At 59.1% G+C, this 16,414-nt stretch overlaps 5 protein-coding genes across 5 annotated transcripts; all 5 read left to right on the top strand.

Moving 5' to 3' along the window:
• Positions 1-1,848: 1,848 nt before the first annotated feature.
• Positions 1,849-3,168, top strand: LDBPK_281400 (hypothetical protein, conserved; the record flags this gene model as incomplete). Its single annotated transcript, XM_003862191.1, has 1 exon — positions 1,849-3,168. The coding sequence occupies one exon, from the start codon at positions 1,849-1,851 to the stop codon at positions 3,166-3,168; it is 1,320 nt and encodes a 439-aa protein (XP_003862239.1).
• A 602-nt stretch (positions 3,169-3,770) lies between these two features.
• On the top strand, positions 3,771-4,967 carry LDBPK_281410 (hypothetical protein, conserved; the record flags this gene model as incomplete). The annotated part of the gene is made up of 1 exon (XM_003862192.1): positions 3,771-4,967. One exon carries the CDS (start codon positions 3,771-3,773, stop codon positions 4,965-4,967), a length of 1,197 nt encoding a protein of 398 aa, XP_003862240.1.
• A 983-nt stretch (positions 4,968-5,950) lies between these two features.
• Positions 5,951-8,644, top strand: LDBPK_281420 (ATP-dependent RNA helicase, putative; the record flags this gene model as incomplete). Its single annotated transcript, XM_003862193.1, has 1 exon — positions 5,951-8,644. One exon carries the CDS (start codon positions 5,951-5,953, stop codon positions 8,642-8,644), a length of 2,694 nt encoding a protein of 897 aa, XP_003862241.1.
• Positions 8,645-10,134: 1,490 nt separating this feature from the next.
• LDBPK_281430 (prenyltransferase, putative) lies at positions 10,135-11,604 on the top strand (the record flags this gene model as incomplete). The annotated part of the gene is made up of 1 exon (XM_003862194.1): positions 10,135-11,604. One exon carries the CDS (start codon positions 10,135-10,137, stop codon positions 11,602-11,604), a length of 1,470 nt encoding a protein of 489 aa, XP_003862242.1.
• A 1,123-nt stretch (positions 11,605-12,727) lies between these two features.
• On the top strand, positions 12,728-13,780 carry LDBPK_281440 (hypothetical protein, conserved; the record flags this gene model as incomplete). The annotated part of the gene is made up of 1 exon (XM_003862195.1): positions 12,728-13,780. One exon carries the CDS (start codon positions 12,728-12,730, stop codon positions 13,778-13,780), a length of 1,053 nt encoding a protein of 350 aa, XP_003862243.1.
• Positions 13,781-16,414: the final 2,634 nt, after the last annotated feature.

The following is a 16,414-nucleotide window of genomic DNA, read 5'->3' on the forward strand; positions in this document are numbered from 1 at the left end:
CCCCCCCCCATATTCCTCTTGTTTCCCCCCCCCCCCCCTACACCCCCCCTCCACTATCCACACACACACATACATACTCTAGCGTCCCCTCTCCTCGTGCGTGCCTTCCGTTCTCTTCGGTGTCTGTCGCGAAACTATGCATCACCCGCCACATCGCATCTCACAGGCCCTCACCCGCTTTCACCCCCCCCCCCCAAAAAAAAAAAACGTTTTCTTGTTCGTCGCACTGCGCGTTCGAACGACCGGAAACGACATATTTTCTGTATATAGAAAAAAAGGAGGGGCGGGGACGAATACGCCTTCCTTGTGCACCTCACTCCCTCCACCCCCGCCCCCGCTGATACGTCTCCTCTTTTTTTTGCTCGTAAGTTTTTTATTTGTGTGTGATTTCAAACACCTGTGTGTGTGTTGTACTTCAGTTAAAGCTTTCCTTTTTTTTTTGCGGGGCGGCGCGAGGCCGGGGGTGCTGCTGTTTTTTTCGTGGTGGGGCTCATGTGTACCTTCTCGCGTCAATGTGGGTCCTTTGGTTTCCACGTTGCTTGTTTTCACTTTTCTGTTTTTTTTTCTTCTTTTTTTTTCTGCATTGGTTGTTGTGGCATGGTCCTCTTCATCGCAACACGTACGATGATGTCGAGGCCCACACACGCAACACGCGCGCACGCTGACAACACATAAAAGGAAAGCATGAGGCGTGTCATGGGAAAATTGTAAAACACTAAAAAACCCTCTTTTGCTTGTTTTAGTTTGAAGAGAGGTGAAGGGCACCACCGAGGCGACCCGCAGTGCCCCTCCGTATGTTGAAAGTGTGGTAAACCTGCAGCAACAACCACAGGAAAGCAGGTGTCGGCCCATCCAGTCGGTCTCTCCAAGCCCGGCTGCCTTTGTTGCTCCTTGGGCGCTACAAGCAACGCATAAGGGCGTCGTGTGCGCGCCGCATGTAAAGCGGAGGGCGGAGGAGGTGCGCCAACACCTTTGCGGTGTTCTGAATTCGTGCGTGTGCGTCTTGGTTTATCTCTGTTGCACAGCCATTCTCCGACGGAGTTACTTCCGCTGCACACGCGCCCACACATCGCATTGGATCCTCTCAGCTTAGCAGCGAAAAGCATGCCTAGTCTAGTATATTAAGCGAAGCAAGTAGTTAATGCGCGTGCCTCGCTCGCTCGCACACGAAGCGGCCACCTAAGAGGAGCAACTTTACTCCTCGAATCGGAAGGCGTGCGACAGGGAGCAGGGGGCGACATATTGATCTCGCCATATTGTGTCTGTCACCGGCTGTGCCCCTCCTCCTCTACTTTTTTCTTCGCCCCCTTTCGCCTTCCAGCCGGCAGATTAACGTTCTCTGTGCAATATTCCAGTAGCTAAAAAGTCTTCACGGTATACAGCATGAACGGGGAAAAAAAAACGCAACATGCAGAATGTCAAAACGAGAGCAAGGCACGAGTTTGCAAGCGTAATGCAACGATGCCGTAGCGGCTTCTGTGAAACAAAAAGGAAAACGGTGCACGTGTTCATCGCTCTTCTTTTTTGTGGAAATCAAACACGAAGAGAGACAGAGAGAGACGCGCATCCTTTACGGAGAAGAAGGGGTGTTGCAGGGTCGAGGCAGCCTGAAACGAGCAACCCCTGTAATGGAGCTCTTTCCCGTCTTCTACGCGCTGTACACACCCTACACCCTTTCTCTTCTTCTTACTCGCTTTCCTGCTCTTCATTTGATAGAGCCATCACACAGGACGTCGCCGCCGCGCTCAACGCAGTGGAAGGCACCGGTACTGCGGCCTTGCGCAAGCCCTTTCTTTCTACGTGTTCTTCAGCCCCCGAGAGCCTTCTCCGATTCGTGGGCTGCCTATCATGACGTCTCGGCACCCAACTCGGCGACTTGTGGATGTGCTAAAGCAGAACAGCAGGAAGACGCTCGACCGCCACGCGGCGCAGTTGGCCGCGGCAGCATCATCGCTTCCAGCCGAGGCGATCCAAACACGATTCCTGCGCAACCAGTTCCTCATCAACCCCAAATCCTTGCAACTACTGTCGACAGAAGAGCAGCTCACGCGGTGGCACGTTTTCGGGGTGTACAAGCCCCCATTCTGCCCCATGCGCCGCGTTGAGGCAGCGGACAACTACCACAACGTCTCTGTCGAGTCGTTCGTGGAGTCCGCACTTCAGTCGAAGGACGTCTACCCGGTGCTAAAGCGTGTCTTGAAGCCGTCCGAGGTGCGCGTGCGCGTCCTCTACAATCTCGACAGCTTTGCCTCGGGTCCAGTGCTCATCAGCGTCTCCGATGCCCACCGCTACGCGACGTCGCTGCAGACGACATCGATGGAGTACGATCTACTCGTTGGTGGGCATCTCCCGGTACACGGCACTGGCAATCACACTGTCATCGACGTGGCGCAGCTCTTCCCTGGCGCCTCTGTACCTCTGTCCAGCAGCGGCGTTGGTGCAGACGCTGAAAAGGCATCCGCCGTTGTACCCCAGGCCCACTACGAGGTGAAAGAGAACGGATACTACAGCGTGCACCCGGTGTCGCTACTGCACATCGTGATTCGGAGCCCGCCAACGTCGCAGCCGCCGATGCTGGAACGGTTTGCGCGGGAGCAGCTTGGCACCTGTGTCATCGGTGACCCACTGGTGATGGGGGAGCTGATGCAGCTTCGCGCTAACCCAGCCGCGCCGAGCTCACGCATATCGGCAAGCTCCACGAAGGAGAGTAGCGACTCTGCACAGAAGTGTCGAGGGGATGCTGAAGATGGGTGTAGCGGGTCCAAGAGAGATCCAGCCGCACAAGCAGCGGCCATGAGGCTAGCCGCAAACCCGCACATTGTCCCCTGGCGCGGCGACTGCGACTTTCCTCGCGTCTTTATGCACCTGCGTGAGGTGCGAATCGACACTAGCGCTGAGACACCGAGCAGCGTCCCTGAATGCGCCTATGCGCAGGACTCGCACTCTATGCTCCACGGCGCCACAATGGCCTTCATGGGCAGCCACCACAGCGGCAGTGCCTCACGAGAGCAAATGCATGCACAGCAGTTTGCACCGTCTCAGGAGATTCAGGTGCACTGCCGCAAGTGTTTCGACGGTCTCCTGCAGAAGCAGCTCAATGCCTCGTTCAAGTCTCGCCGAATGGGCTTACTAGATGGCACTTGGACTCCACAGACAGAGTACTTGTGAGGTCCCGAACAAAAAAAAAGGAGGGCCACAGAGGCCGTCGCGAGAGCGGAGGGGCAGCTGTGCCGCGCGGAGGTGGTGTAACCGACGAGGTGCAAGACACGCGGTTCAGACGAGGAATGAGGGCAAGTGAGGAGACCTGCACAGCAGGTACGCATGCGTACGTGGCGTGCATGCGAGCGAGTGTACAAGCCGCGCGGCGTGCACGCGTCCTCTTTCGTTGACTGTTTTCTAACAGCTGTGATTCCCTAAGTCTCTCTCTCTCTCTCGCTGTTCTCGCTTGCGCGCTTGGAAGGACTTCCTTGAGTTTGTGTGTGTGTGTGTGTCTACGTGATCTGCACTGACATCTACTCCGTTGTGGCACGTATCAAGGAACTATAACTGCAAGCGTCTGCGAGCCGTGCTCTATGACTTTGTAGGGCTTCACCTACACACACCCGGAGCTTTCCAGGATTCGTCTTGGCGACAGCTGGTTCGCACGCTTCTGCCTCTCTGCACCTCCAGATCACCTGCCCATGCTCGGCAACTAGGCGCCCACTTGCTGGATTTCTCGAAATTCTTCTTCGTCTGTTTTCTCCATGAAAGCCACGAAGCTTCCCCTGGAGATGAACAGGAATGCCAAAGCCTTGCGGCGAAGGCCGCCTTCCACACGCAAGCATGGCGCACAAACACATACAGAACGATCTGCAGACGTTCGCCAGCACACGGAAGATGTGGACCAAACAACGGACCACGAGAGTAGCGATGCCGATGCCATCGTCATTCCAGACACGGCGCAGTTGATGCAGTCGAAGCGGCTGCAGATTCTCGCGGATCAGCTCGAACGCTCACTCCGTGTCCTAGGCCAGAAGCTCGACCGCATGCAGATGCGGATGGAGAACGCCGGCCGTGGCGCCCTACTGCCCTTCCAGCTGCGCCGAGCCAAGCAGGAAAAGGAGGAGCTGAAGCGCGAGATCATGGCGACGCAGCGGACCATCAAGAGGTTGATCTTCATGTCAACCCAGATGAAGCAGATGATCGCACTCAAGAATGAAGTGCTGCAGAGCACACGCGCGCGTCTTCTGGAGGAGATCAAGACGCTGGAGACGCAGGTCCACGAGAACGCGGAGCAGATTCGTCGCGGGTATGTCCAGCGCATCAGCATGCTGCAGCGCTACTGGCCATGGAGGCAGCTACGCGAGCTCGGCGACACCACGGTGGGTAAAACCTTCGAGGAGGAACTGGCACGAGGCCCTCGGTACCGCAACATTGGGATTCAAAACAACATCCAGACTGACTACATTGTCCAGCAGCTACACTGGTTGCAGGAGCTGGGCAACCGCGAGGGCGTCTTTCGCGGTCACCTGCGCCTCCTGGAAGGCATGGTCGAGGACTTGAACGACATTACCGATCTGCTCGAGACCACCATGACGTGCACCGTTTGTGGCATGCTCTACGAGAATCCCGTGATCCTCTGGCCCTGTGGTCACTCCTTCTGCCTCCCCTGCGTTGAGTGCCTTGCGATTGCGCCGAGTTTGTACCGCTGCCCAACGTGCGGCAGCATCGGCAGCGAGGGATTTGTGCACAACCTGCTGCTCGCCGAGACGGTAGCCAAGTGGATGTTCAAGGATAAGGGGTACGGAGACACTCAAGCGCCACTCAACGCCATCCGTGTCCATCTTCCGCGGTTTCGGCAGGACAGCATCCAGTCGCGGATTTCGCAGCTGAAGAAAGACCTGCGAGAGTCGGCCGAGAGGGCCGCCTCGCCGGGGAAGGATCCTGCAGAGCGGGAGTTAATCGCCATTTCTTATCGACTCTATTAGAGGTTTGGCGCCACGGCTTCGCTCGTAGCGTAGCTTTCATGGCTGCGTGTGGCGCACAAGCGCGTGAGGGCGGTGGCGGGTGTTCGTTGCGGGCATGATGATCTCGCTGTGTTTGTGTGTGTGTGTGTGTGTGTGCATGGGAATCAGTTTGCACTTTTTCTCCTCCCGTGTCCTCGATGAGGGCTCGATGATGTACAGTACGCTCGCCCGACTTTCGCGTTCCTATGCTGGCAGCATGGTGACGGGCGACACCCGCGTTTTTGCCGTCGTCGTCTTTCGCCACGTGACGCTGCCGCCGCCGCGGTTTCTCTTGGTTACGCCCTCTGTTTCACTGCTGCTCGCGTGCTCTCGTGCCGTCCTTTGCCCTCTTCTTCCGCGGGAATGGAACACGGGTCGCGACGAGGTCACGAACGGACAAGCAAAAAGGGAGCCGAACACGCACAGGGTAGGAAAGCAGAGGCGAGCACATCCGAGCATGCCCAGGTTACCGGCCTCGCGTGCGGAAGCGGACGTTCTGCTTTGTCGGACGCTTCGCCCGATCGGAATGGATTTTTGTGGCACCTTCGGCCCACCACAGCGTTGTTGGGGGAAGGACGGGGATTTGTCCAATATCGACGAGGTGGACAATGTGAGGTTCAACATTCTACTCATGGTGCATCTCGTGACTGTAGAGCGGAAGCGGCCTCTCTGCGGTGCCTCGACAACTCTGCCGCACACTCCCCTTTGCTGGTCGTCGCTTGTCCGGCCCTACTGCCGACGGTCTCTGCCTCTCTGCCTCCCTCCATTGATTTGTTGTCACACTCGCCCCGTATGCATCCTTTTGCCCTTCCCCCCCCCTCCTCCCCCTCGCGGTACTTTTTGTTTTGTACGTGGTGGCGTCGCGACACTCCCCACCCCTCGCCGCCGCACCTCCGCCCTCTAACCCGTTCAGGGATCACCGCAAACCGCCACTAGAAACAGGCCATATGAGCGGAAGACGAACGATGCGCGCTGCTTGCGACGACGCCGAGGACATGCACCGCGCCAAGGCCCGGGCAAAGCAGCAGCGCTGGCAGGAACGCCAGGAGCGCTCCAAAGAAAGCCGCGAAGAGATTGACAGGCTGCAGCTGCGCTGCGCCGATATGCGTCGCGAATTGGAGGACATCGCCGAGTCGAACGAGGCGAACACGTCCACGGAGCACCAGTACTCCAAGTTCACAGAGCTGCCCATCTCGCAGCGCACCCAGATGGGGCTGGAGCGCGGCCATTACACGATACTCACACCCATTCAGAAAGGCACGCTTCACCTGGCCCTCGCCGGCCTCGATGTCCTTGGCGCGGCCAAGACAGGTTCTGGCAAGACCCTCTGCTTTGTAATCCCGGTTCTTGAGCGACTCTATCGCGAGCACTGGTCATCAGACATGGGGGTCGGGGCACTGCTTCTGAGTCCCACGCGCGAGCTGGCCCTTCAGATCTTCAAGGTGATGCAGCTCGTAGGCTACAAGCACGTCCTTTCGGCGGCGCTCCTCACCGGCGGCCGCGATGTGCAGGAGGAGCGCAAGCGGCTGCACGCCATCAGCATCATCGTCGGCACCCCAGGCCGCGTCCTTCACCACCTCCAGGATGACGCGGAGCTTGTCCTCGACAACATGCAGCTCTTCTGCATGGACGAGGCGGACCGGCTGCTTGACATGGGCTTCCGTGAGGCCATCACCAGCATTCTCGCGTACCTGCCACCACAACGGCAGTCGCTCCTCTTCTCAGCTACTCAGACGACTGATGTGCAGATGCTCGCCCAGATGTCCCTCAAGAACCCGCGATACGTCTCCACGCAGGCCATCACGGCCGCTCCGACGCCGATGACGCTGTGCCAGAATTTTGTTGTTGTTGAGCTGCACAAGAAGCTGGATGCGCTGCTGATGTTCCTGAAGCGCCACCCGAACGACAAGATCGTCGTCTTTGTGAGCACCTGCAACCAGGTAAAGTTCATGCACCGTGCGTTCTCCAAGATCCTCAAGAAGATGCGCATCCCCTCCATGTGCCTGACCAGCAAGATGAAGCAGTTCCGTCGCGAGGAGGTGTTTCTGACCTTCTGCCGCTGCAAGTCGGCAGTGCTTTTCTGCACCGACGTCGCCTCGCGTGGGCTCGATTTTCCACTCGTGCACTGGGTCGTGCAGTACGACTGCCCGGAGAGCGCGCAGACCTACATCCACCGTGCCGGTCGCACGGCGCGTGCTGGGGCGCGTGGGGTGAGCCTGCTCTTCCTCACCCCCCGTGAAACGCCGATGCTGAGCTACCTGCACCACAAGCATGTCCCGATGCGGGAAATCGCCATCAAGCCCGACTTCCTCACCTCCTCGAAGGAGATATTCGTTGCGCTCGTGGTACAGGGTCTGAAGTACGAAGCACAGAAGGCCTTCATCGCGTACCTGCGCTCTGTCTACTTTGCCTCCAACAAAAATGTCTTCGAGGTGGCTGCCGTCGACGTGGAGGCGTTTGCGAAGTCGCTCGGCTTGCCCGTTGTGCCAGACATGTCAGAGCTGCAGAACCTGCAACGCAGCGCCAAGAACTTGCCATGGGACGTCGTCAACTTCATCGCGCAGCGCGGCGGTGGCGGCGCTGACAAGGCCGGCAGCACCCTGACACGGAAGGAGAAGCACCTACAAGCAACGGACATGCACCGCGTCATGGAGCAGAAGCAGCGGTTTGCCAACAAGAAGGGTGCGCTGTGCGGTGATGACTCGAGTGGGGGCGACGGCTCTTCGGGCAACGCGGACAGCGACGACGACGACTTTCTTGTGAAGAAGGAGCCCGCTGGCGCCTCCGGTAGCGGCGCATCTGTCTCTGTCAAGGCTGGCACACTCATCGCAGACTCGAACCCATTGCACCTGACCGTGGAGGAGCGCCTCGCAGGCCTCTCGAAGAACAAGCGTCGGAAATTGATTGAAAATGCAGACATTCGCGTGCGTGACTTGGGGCTCAACCAGCGCATTATCTTCGACGACGACGACGAGTCAGATGAAGAAGCCGACACCATCGGGAATGGCGGCAGAAGCGGGGCGAAAGGCAACGCGGCACACTCGTCTCCCAGCGACGACGATGCTGACGAGGAAAATGAAACCACCGTCTCGGGCCTGCTCAAGCATGCCGTGCTGCGGCACCGCGTGGAAGACCGCAGAGACGCTGACAGTAGCAACGACGACGCCGACGACGCGGACTTCACGGCAAAGCTGCGAACGCGCGTGCAAGCCAACAGGGCCGACGACCTCGAACGCGCCAAGAAGATGCGGCGGCTGCGACGCCTGCAACGGCAAGGCCGCGTATCGCGCAAATCGACTGTCGACGAGAGCGGCATAAAGACTGCCAACGGCGGACCTCGCCCGGCCAACTCGGACGATGATGCGTATGACGGCAGCGGCGACTACTACGATGAGGACGTGGACGGCAGCGACGCCGAGAGCACCGGCTCCATCAGCCGTCTTCTCAAGGCGGCACGCGGCGAGCTCTACAGCGACGACGAGGACGGCGAAGAAGAGAAGAGCCTCTTCGGCGGGTCGGGTGCTGCTCGCAAGCGCACACGTGAAAACTGCACATATCACGGCATTGATAGCAGCGACGACAACTGCAGTGAGAAGGACGCCGACGAGGTCGCCTCTCCGCCGCCGCCGCCGTTGAGGAGGCCTAGGCAGAGGCGCTGATGATATATACATATCAAAAAAAAAGCGACACCGCAGAAGATACGCCCCTCCCCTTTTTTTCTCCCCACCTCTGCTGTCCACGCCTTGTCCAACACCGTTGCGCAACACGGAAATTATGGTGTGATCGTTTTTGTCGTTTTGCTCGTCAGCGCAGTGGGGGAGGGGAGGGGAGGGGGAGAGGTGAAAAAGGCGGAAAGTGGCGGACGAGCGAGCTGGTGGGCGTAGACGGAAGTCTGCACGACTTGTGTGCTGTGCCCCGCTGTTGTCGCGTAAGTGTGCTTTGTTTTTTGTTGTTGTTGTTTTGCTCCGTTTCACGTTTAAAAGCATGATAAGCTAACGCCTAGGCGCCTTGATGTCTTTGTTGTGGTTTCGGTGCCGGCGATGTTTTGCCCTCCCTCCCGCATTGTGTTTCACGTCCACGCCCGCACCTCTTCCTCTGAAACTCCTGCCGCTTCAACGCCCTTTCGCTCGCTTCCCTTCGCAGCGCTGCGGACGGCCTGCATCAGGGTGTCGGCAAGTGCGGAGGAGAGACGGGTGAGAAACTGCCGCTGCGCCCGCCCTTTCCACCTCACTGGTAGCCCTCTTGAGCTGGACGCGAGACACTAGCGGGAGACTGGCAAGCACTCTGTCGGCAGGAGACGGATCCTAATCGACTGAGGATCTGAGAGGACGCCCTCGCAATCATGATAACCATGTGAGAGTGGGGAGGGAGGGGAGGGGAGGGGGCTCATCGAGCAGGTTGGAGACGTCCTCTTCTTCTGTCTTGTTGGCAGCGCGAGTGGCAAAGCGGCTCCCCTTTGCTCTCCTCCCCCGCCTTTCTCTTCTTCTTTGTTATTGAAAGCGGGTGTACTCGTCGTGCCTGCATATGTGCGTGTGCGTGTGCGTGTGCGTGACTCCCAATGCAGTCACCGGCGCGTAAGTCAGGCAGAGCAAAGCACGAAAAGAAAACGGGGAATGTGCGCTGCACGTGCACTGTGCACGTATGATGCGCTCTCCTGCTCACATTCTTGAGAAGAATCCACACACAGAATATGCAGAGATCGGGGGAGATGGAGAGGTGGAGAATTCCATGCTGGCTTTTTGCTAACGCATCTCGCATCCTGCTGCTCGTTGGCATCTCCATTTGCATTCACGCCTTCTCCCCTCCCGCGAGACCCGCGCCTAAGGTAGACGCGAAGAGAAGGGAAAGGAAAAGGGCGGCATGTGTGGCGCCGCAATCAAGTGCCAGAGCTGCCCGTCCGCTCTCAAGTGCGTCTTCACAGTTCTCTGTTGTGTTTACCCTGCACTGGCCCTCTCCGTCGCCATCATCTACGCTCTGACACCACGCGCACTCACATACACTCGCGGGTCATTGCCACCCCGGTCCTCTTTGCGCCCGTCGTACCATCTGGGCACTCAGGCCTCTCCCTCATACGCAGGTCTCCGGACAGCGCGCCTCTGCTCTAGTCTTCCACCCTCCCCCCCCCTTTCCTCCTTTGCTCGCGCTCAGCATGTTTCGACGGACCCTGTTCTGGCCCAAGGTAACCCGCTCGTGGACAACGTCTTCGATCAGCGCCGCCACGGCACACTTTCCCGACGCTGTCCACGCCGACCCAGCCTCGTCCCGCACCGGGTCGACCTCAGCCAAGGAGTCGCGCAGCTGGAAGCTGGGCGATGACACCGTCAAAGCGGAGGCGCTCCCAAAGCACCTGCAGCTTGCCGTGCGTAAGCTGCAGGTCTACGGCGACCTTGTTCGTTTTAGCCGGCCGGTGGGCTGGCAGCTCCTTCTAATCCCTTGCTACTGGGGCTCCTCTTTGGCAGTGACGCGGGCGCTTGTCTGGGAAGGCGCCGACCCGGTGGTGCTCTGCGCCCCGTTCATTCCCCTTCACTTGTGTGTCCAGTTCTTGCTCGGCGCCTACCTCATGCGCAGCGTAGGCTGCATCGTAAATGATATGTGGGACCGCAAGTTTGATCGCATGGTCGAGCGCACCGCGCAACGCCCGCTCGCTTGTGGCGCCATATCCATGACAGAGGCCTCCGCGATCCTCCTCTTGCACCTCTCCGTGGCCGGCGTGATCGCGCTCAACCTCTCGCCGGCAGCCCTGCAGGCGTGCGTGGCCATCACACCGATATGGTTGATTTACCCCTTCATGAAGCGCATCACCTACGCCCCGCAGCTCTTCTTGGGTCTGTGCTTCAACTGGGGTATCTTCGTCGGCTACGCGGCGGTGTTGGGGCGAGTCGACATGGCCGTGTGTCTGCCGATCTATGGCGGTGCCGTGATATGGACCATCTTGTACGACACCATCTACGCCTACCAGGACCGCCGCGACGACCTCAAATGCGGCGTCAAGAGCACTGCCATTTGGATCGGGGACCGCAAGTACATTCTGAATGCCATGGTGGCGCCCATCGGAGCGAGCCTGCTCATCAGTGGCTTTCTGGCGTCGCAGTCCCTGCCCTACTACATCGGGATCGTATTGTGCATGTACCACCTGCACTCCATTGTGGACGACGTAAACATCTACGACAGCTGGTCCTGCGCGCAGGGGTTCAAGCGCAACGTGCGAGTCGGCATGTACGTCTTTATGGCGATGTGCCTTGGCAACCTCTGCTGGGCTTTCGCGTCCGAGCACGAGGCGGAGCTGGACAGGAACACCGACAGCGCCCCGAAGAGCTCGGCGCTCTCGCGCTTCCTGTTCCTAGATCAGGAGACGCACGGGTCAATGTACACAAAAGGCAGCTTCAACTGGGCGGACCGCTTTATGCATCCGGCGTTTGTGCAGGCCGAGAGCGCCAAGTTGGCCGGTGCCACTGAGGCACCGCCGATTCCAGCCTGGATGCGGCGTGAGTACTTCTGGCAGAACGTGTCAGCCATCCTCCTCTTCTGTGGCGTGGCGGAAGACACAGTGGCAGCGTGGTCGACGTTCTCGTACGAGTGGATGGACCACTACAACATGTTCTCGAAAGTATCTCCGTAGGCGGCCGTGCGGGTGCGTGGGGAGGTTGGAGGAGGGGGAGGGTGTACGCCGGAGGTGGAGGGAGGCCAGACGAGCCTACTGTGTCGCGTCGCCTCAGGAACACGAGAGGCAGAGACCAGGGAGTCGACATTGCCCTCCGCCTCATCTGCTGCTCCCGCCACCAAACCCGCCCAGCGCTAATCGTATCACTACGCTGATGCCGCTTCCTGACTCTGCGCACGTGAGTCCGTTTTTTCTGCCGTGGAAGAGAGGAAGAAACGGCGGAGGTCGCACTGTGTTCTCGTCCCACCTTCACAAGCCGTTATCACAGATATGACATATCCCGTTTTTCTTCGCCTTGCGCATGCTCAGTTGTGGTGGTCTGTGGTTGTGCTCTGTATAGATATGCCGTGAAGAGTTGGGTGGAGTTGCCTTGCAATGGGAACGTCGGCTGTGTTTGTATGTGTGTATTCGCCGAGACATGCGCAGTCGGGCTGCAGTGGTGTGCGAGGTTTGTCAGAGGGGGTGGGGGGCAGCGGGTGGTGAGAACGAGGTAGCAAGCGCGCATATGTCCACACGTCAAAGCCATTATCGTTACAAACTAATTTGAAATCAAAGCAGTCGTGAAGACCCGTGGCTTATCACAGCATGTCTGTGTTGGCTTTCCGCGTTGAAGACTCTTAGAAAGCGGTGGGCGTGCGTGTGCACGACGTTCCCCCTTTCCATGTGTTTTTCCCCACCTTCACCGCGTGCTTTCCTTGCGCTCGACTCCTCTCCGACTTTGCATCCTCACTGCCTCGTGTGGCCGGCCCGCAGAGCGCAGCACCCTTGGAAGGCACGCTCGCCAACTGTCCACAGATCGCCGGCATCCCTTATCTTCATGTGTGAAGCGCTCTGTACACTGCAACGACTCGTTTGCTGCGCCCTTCAAGTGTGTCCATCCTCACCCCCCCCCTTGTCACCTCATCGCTCTCTCTATACACGATCGGTAGACTTCGAAAGCGCCGCCTTCTGAAGGTAGCCGATCAGCGCAGGAGGACACCGCCGTGCCCTGTCGCCCTTGTGTGTTCTTTTTGCGCCTCCTGTCGCATCTTCCTTCTCTACGCCCGCTCTGCGCGTCTCTTCACCACCGCTGCAGCGTGCTATGGCGGAGCACCAGCAGTCGTTTTTTGCGCAGGCCGTCTCGCCCCTGGCACCCGAGGCGTCGCCCAAGAGCCACGCTGCTTCCATCGAGTCCGCGTCGCATCGGCACGCAACGGCGGACGAGGCGCGTGCCTCTGTACCACCTCAGCGCCGAGCGAGTGCAGCGGGAAGGGGCGCAGCGTCTCCTGCGACCACGCCACCCCCGCGCATTCACGACAAAGCCTGGCTCTTCCACACGGTGCTCCTGCCATCTATCCGAACGACGGACTTTCGTCGCGACGGCAGCACACAGCAGCACCGCGCCGGTGACGTGCAAGGAAAAGCCGCGTCACTGCTCGCGCGCGACGACGTGACACATGTGAGGTCCCCAAAGTCGACCGGGCGTGCGAGCACCAGCGCTCCCGTGGATCCCGCGCCGACCTTCTTGATGGAGCCGAATCACCTTTTTTTCGAAGACACCCCGTCCCCCTCTCGCAGCGGTGGGTCATTGGCAGACCGTTACAGCCTACGCACGCTCTACACGTCCCGCTGTGTGAGCCTTGGCATGCGGCGGCCATTCGACCGCCTCCTGCAGCAGCTTCCCAGTGAAGCTGGCCAAGACGCAGCCGATCAGTTACGCATGCTTGTCGCGCGAGACACGTACATCCCGGCCAAGGCGTGCCAAGCGCTCACGGTGTTGTTGCCCTACTGCACCGGGCTCGAGTACATCAACCTGTGCAACGCAGGGCTGCGGAGCAAATCCGGCTTCATGACAGGTGTGAACGCGCTATTGGACGCCCTCATCTGCAGCCCGGCAGGCAGCGGCATCGGTGCGGCCCTGCACACCATTGATCTCTCCTTAAACAAGCTCGACGACCGCACCGGTCGGCGACTCTTGCGCCTCGCCCAGCAGCAGCCTCACCTGCGTGTGGTGAATATTGACGGCACAGAAATTAGGGACAGGATGAAGACACGCATCGCGGAAGAGCTGCGCAGGAACTCGAAGGCGCGCACACCGCCTATATTGCTCAACGAGGCAGATGAGGAGCAAACTGCCGCCTCTACCGCGGCTTAGCCCTTTGCCCTAGCTGGCCCGCTGACGAAGCCAGGAGTGGCATTCGTGTTTCGCGACGACGATGCCGACGGGCTGGGAGGCAAGCTCCCTGCTGTTCGCGACGGTGACGGCGCCGCATCCGTGACGTCATCCACGGTGAGTAAACGCCACAGCTCACACCGCAGTGACTCACAGAGGCTTGCTGGCCACAAAGCAAGCAGAAGCCAGAACGCCAGCGCGAGCAACGCGGATGCGGCAGAGGTAAGCGGCAGTGAAAAGGAGTGACAATGATGATCCTCAGCGGCGTACGCCCACTGGCACGGCGACGGCGCTGAAGATCTGCGACCTGCACGTGCTCGTGCGCCCACCCACCCTCACTCCTTTTTTGAAGGGCATCAGGAAAGTGAGGGAAGCATGCAGAAGGTAAAATGGCATTCGCACAAGAGACGCGATGGTGGCGATGCGCGATTCGCCGATGCAGGTACCTCTGCCACACGGCCGCCGAGGCTTATTGTTTTCTTTTTTAGCTTCATAGCCTTGCCGAAAGGAGTGGAAAAGGTCTCCCCAGTCCCTCTGCCCCCCTCCCCCCTTGCGCAGTGCTCCCGCCGGCATGGACACGCACGCGTACGCCAAGGTCAGAACCTTGTGCATGGTTTCCTTCGTGCCTGACGACGAGATCCCTCCCTCTCCCTATCATCACCGAATGCTGCCTGTGCCTTGTGGGTATGTGCACGGCCACCTCCTGCATGTGGGATCTGTTTCGGTCACCTCCTGGTTCCTGTGTGTCTGGTGGAAGGCTTCGCACCGATGTGTTCGCCTCCCTCCACCCACGCCATACGCACACACAGGCAGTTTCTTCTTCCTGTCATGCCTTGTCTCCTCCGCATGGGCTGCGCTGCTCTCCTTTCGCGATGTCCGTCGCTCTCTCCCCTTCCCTCAGGCGCCCGTCGTTCTCACCGGGAAAGACGAAGACAGCGAAAAGGTGTTCAACGGAAATGGGACGATTCGTGCTTCTATGTATCTGCGCCCTCGTGAGCCGACCCACTCCCGTCCTTTTGGCTTCCTCGTCTTCTTTCATCTCGTGTTGGCCTTGATGCGCTTCGGCTTTCGCGTTTCCTCGCGCTCCTTCTGGTCTGTTTTCTGGAACTGTTGCTCCAGCTTGTGCCCTTCTCATGCCAGGCGCCTTCTTTGTGCATGCCCTCGGTGCAGAGCGTTTTGTCAAGGGTCCATTCCCCCTCCCCCGCGTATAGCCTCGCCTCGCCTCGTCGCGGCTTCCCTCCGTCTTGCGGCGACATATGTGTGTGCGTGTGTGCGCGCGCCTTCTTTCGTCCTTTGCTGCGTTGTTTGTCCTCCTCATCCTTTTTCGTTGTTCGCTGCTGTGATGTGGGTTGGAACTACACCGTGAGAGCTGTAAGGATACGCGCAGGGCACGACGTCCTCGGCAATCGTTGCACCTTCTCGCTCTCTCTCTTTCCTCGCTTCTTCGCCTCCTTGCCCGTGCCCCATTCTCTGTTCGCATCGCTCACACAGGGCAGAGAGGTGCGCAGGGCGAGGCGGCCGGAGTTGGCGTCTCTTCTGAGCACACGAGCGCATCTAGAACACGGTGGGAAAGGAAGTAAATGCAATGATGATGCTCGAGTGTGGCCACCGTGTGCGCTTTTTTTTGTGTGTGTGTCGATTCGAGCCAAAAGGAAAAGAACCCAAAGCGGTAGGCAGGCTTGTCGTGTATCGGCTCTGCCACCACGAATCCCCCGCCGCTTCCTCCTCCTCGTTTCCTCTCCGGCCTATCACCGAGTGACGGCGGCGTCTCTAGCAAGTAAAAGTCTGTAGCAGGAAACTACTTTTCTTAGTTCTTCGCCCTTGTCCTCCTCCCACCCCCCCCCTCTTCCTTCCCCTCGGCCTCTTCCCTCTGTAAGTTTGCCCCGTCTCCATTTTTTTTGTCCCGCTCCCGCTCTCTTGGAACGCCACGTGGCCCTTCGGCGACAATGTACATGCTCGGCAAAGTTTCTCTTCTTTGTTTTCGCGGTGGGGGAGGGGGAGGGGGGTCGCTTTTCTTGTGGTTTGGGTCTCCGCTTTTAGTGTGGCGGGGGCCTCCTGAAGTAAATTGCAGCCCATTCGCGAGTTTCGCCGCACACACTCGTTTTCTGTCGATCTCAACGGAGCAAGCAACGAAAAGGCAAAAAGGGACCGCATCGGCGCGTGTGGACTCGACCACGGTGCCCTGCGCTTCGCAGCTGCCCATCTGCCGTCACCTCCCCTCCCCCTCCTCCTCTCCTAGTTGAGCTCGTCATCGATGCCCTTTAGTACAATGGCCAACTGCCCGCTCTTCTGCGAGGGGCAGCAAACAAAGGGCATGCGGAAAAGCGGCTCAGCGGCGCTCATTTCACTGCCCGCTGGCCGGGTGGTACCTCCCACGGTGCTGCACTGGCTCCTCTACTCATCTTTCTTTTGTTTGCCTCTCGTCCCCTCCCTCTCTCCCGCTCTCTCTCTTTCTCTTGCTGTGCGCGCGCACCGCAATCAAACGACCGCCTCCGCTCATCCAGGAACGCATCCTACAATCAGACTCGAGAAGCCAACAGCGGAATCGCCACGCACTCCATCCAAAGGTGCGCCAACGCGTACGCGCACAACGGCGCATCTTCCGAAAACCTCTGA

The sequence above is a fragment of the Leishmania donovani genome, chromosome 28, assembly GCF_000227135.1.
Source record: "Leishmania donovani BPK282A1 complete genome, chromosome 28".
NCBI classification, from domain to species: Eukaryota; Euglenozoa; class Kinetoplastea; order Trypanosomatida; family Trypanosomatidae; genus Leishmania; species Leishmania donovani.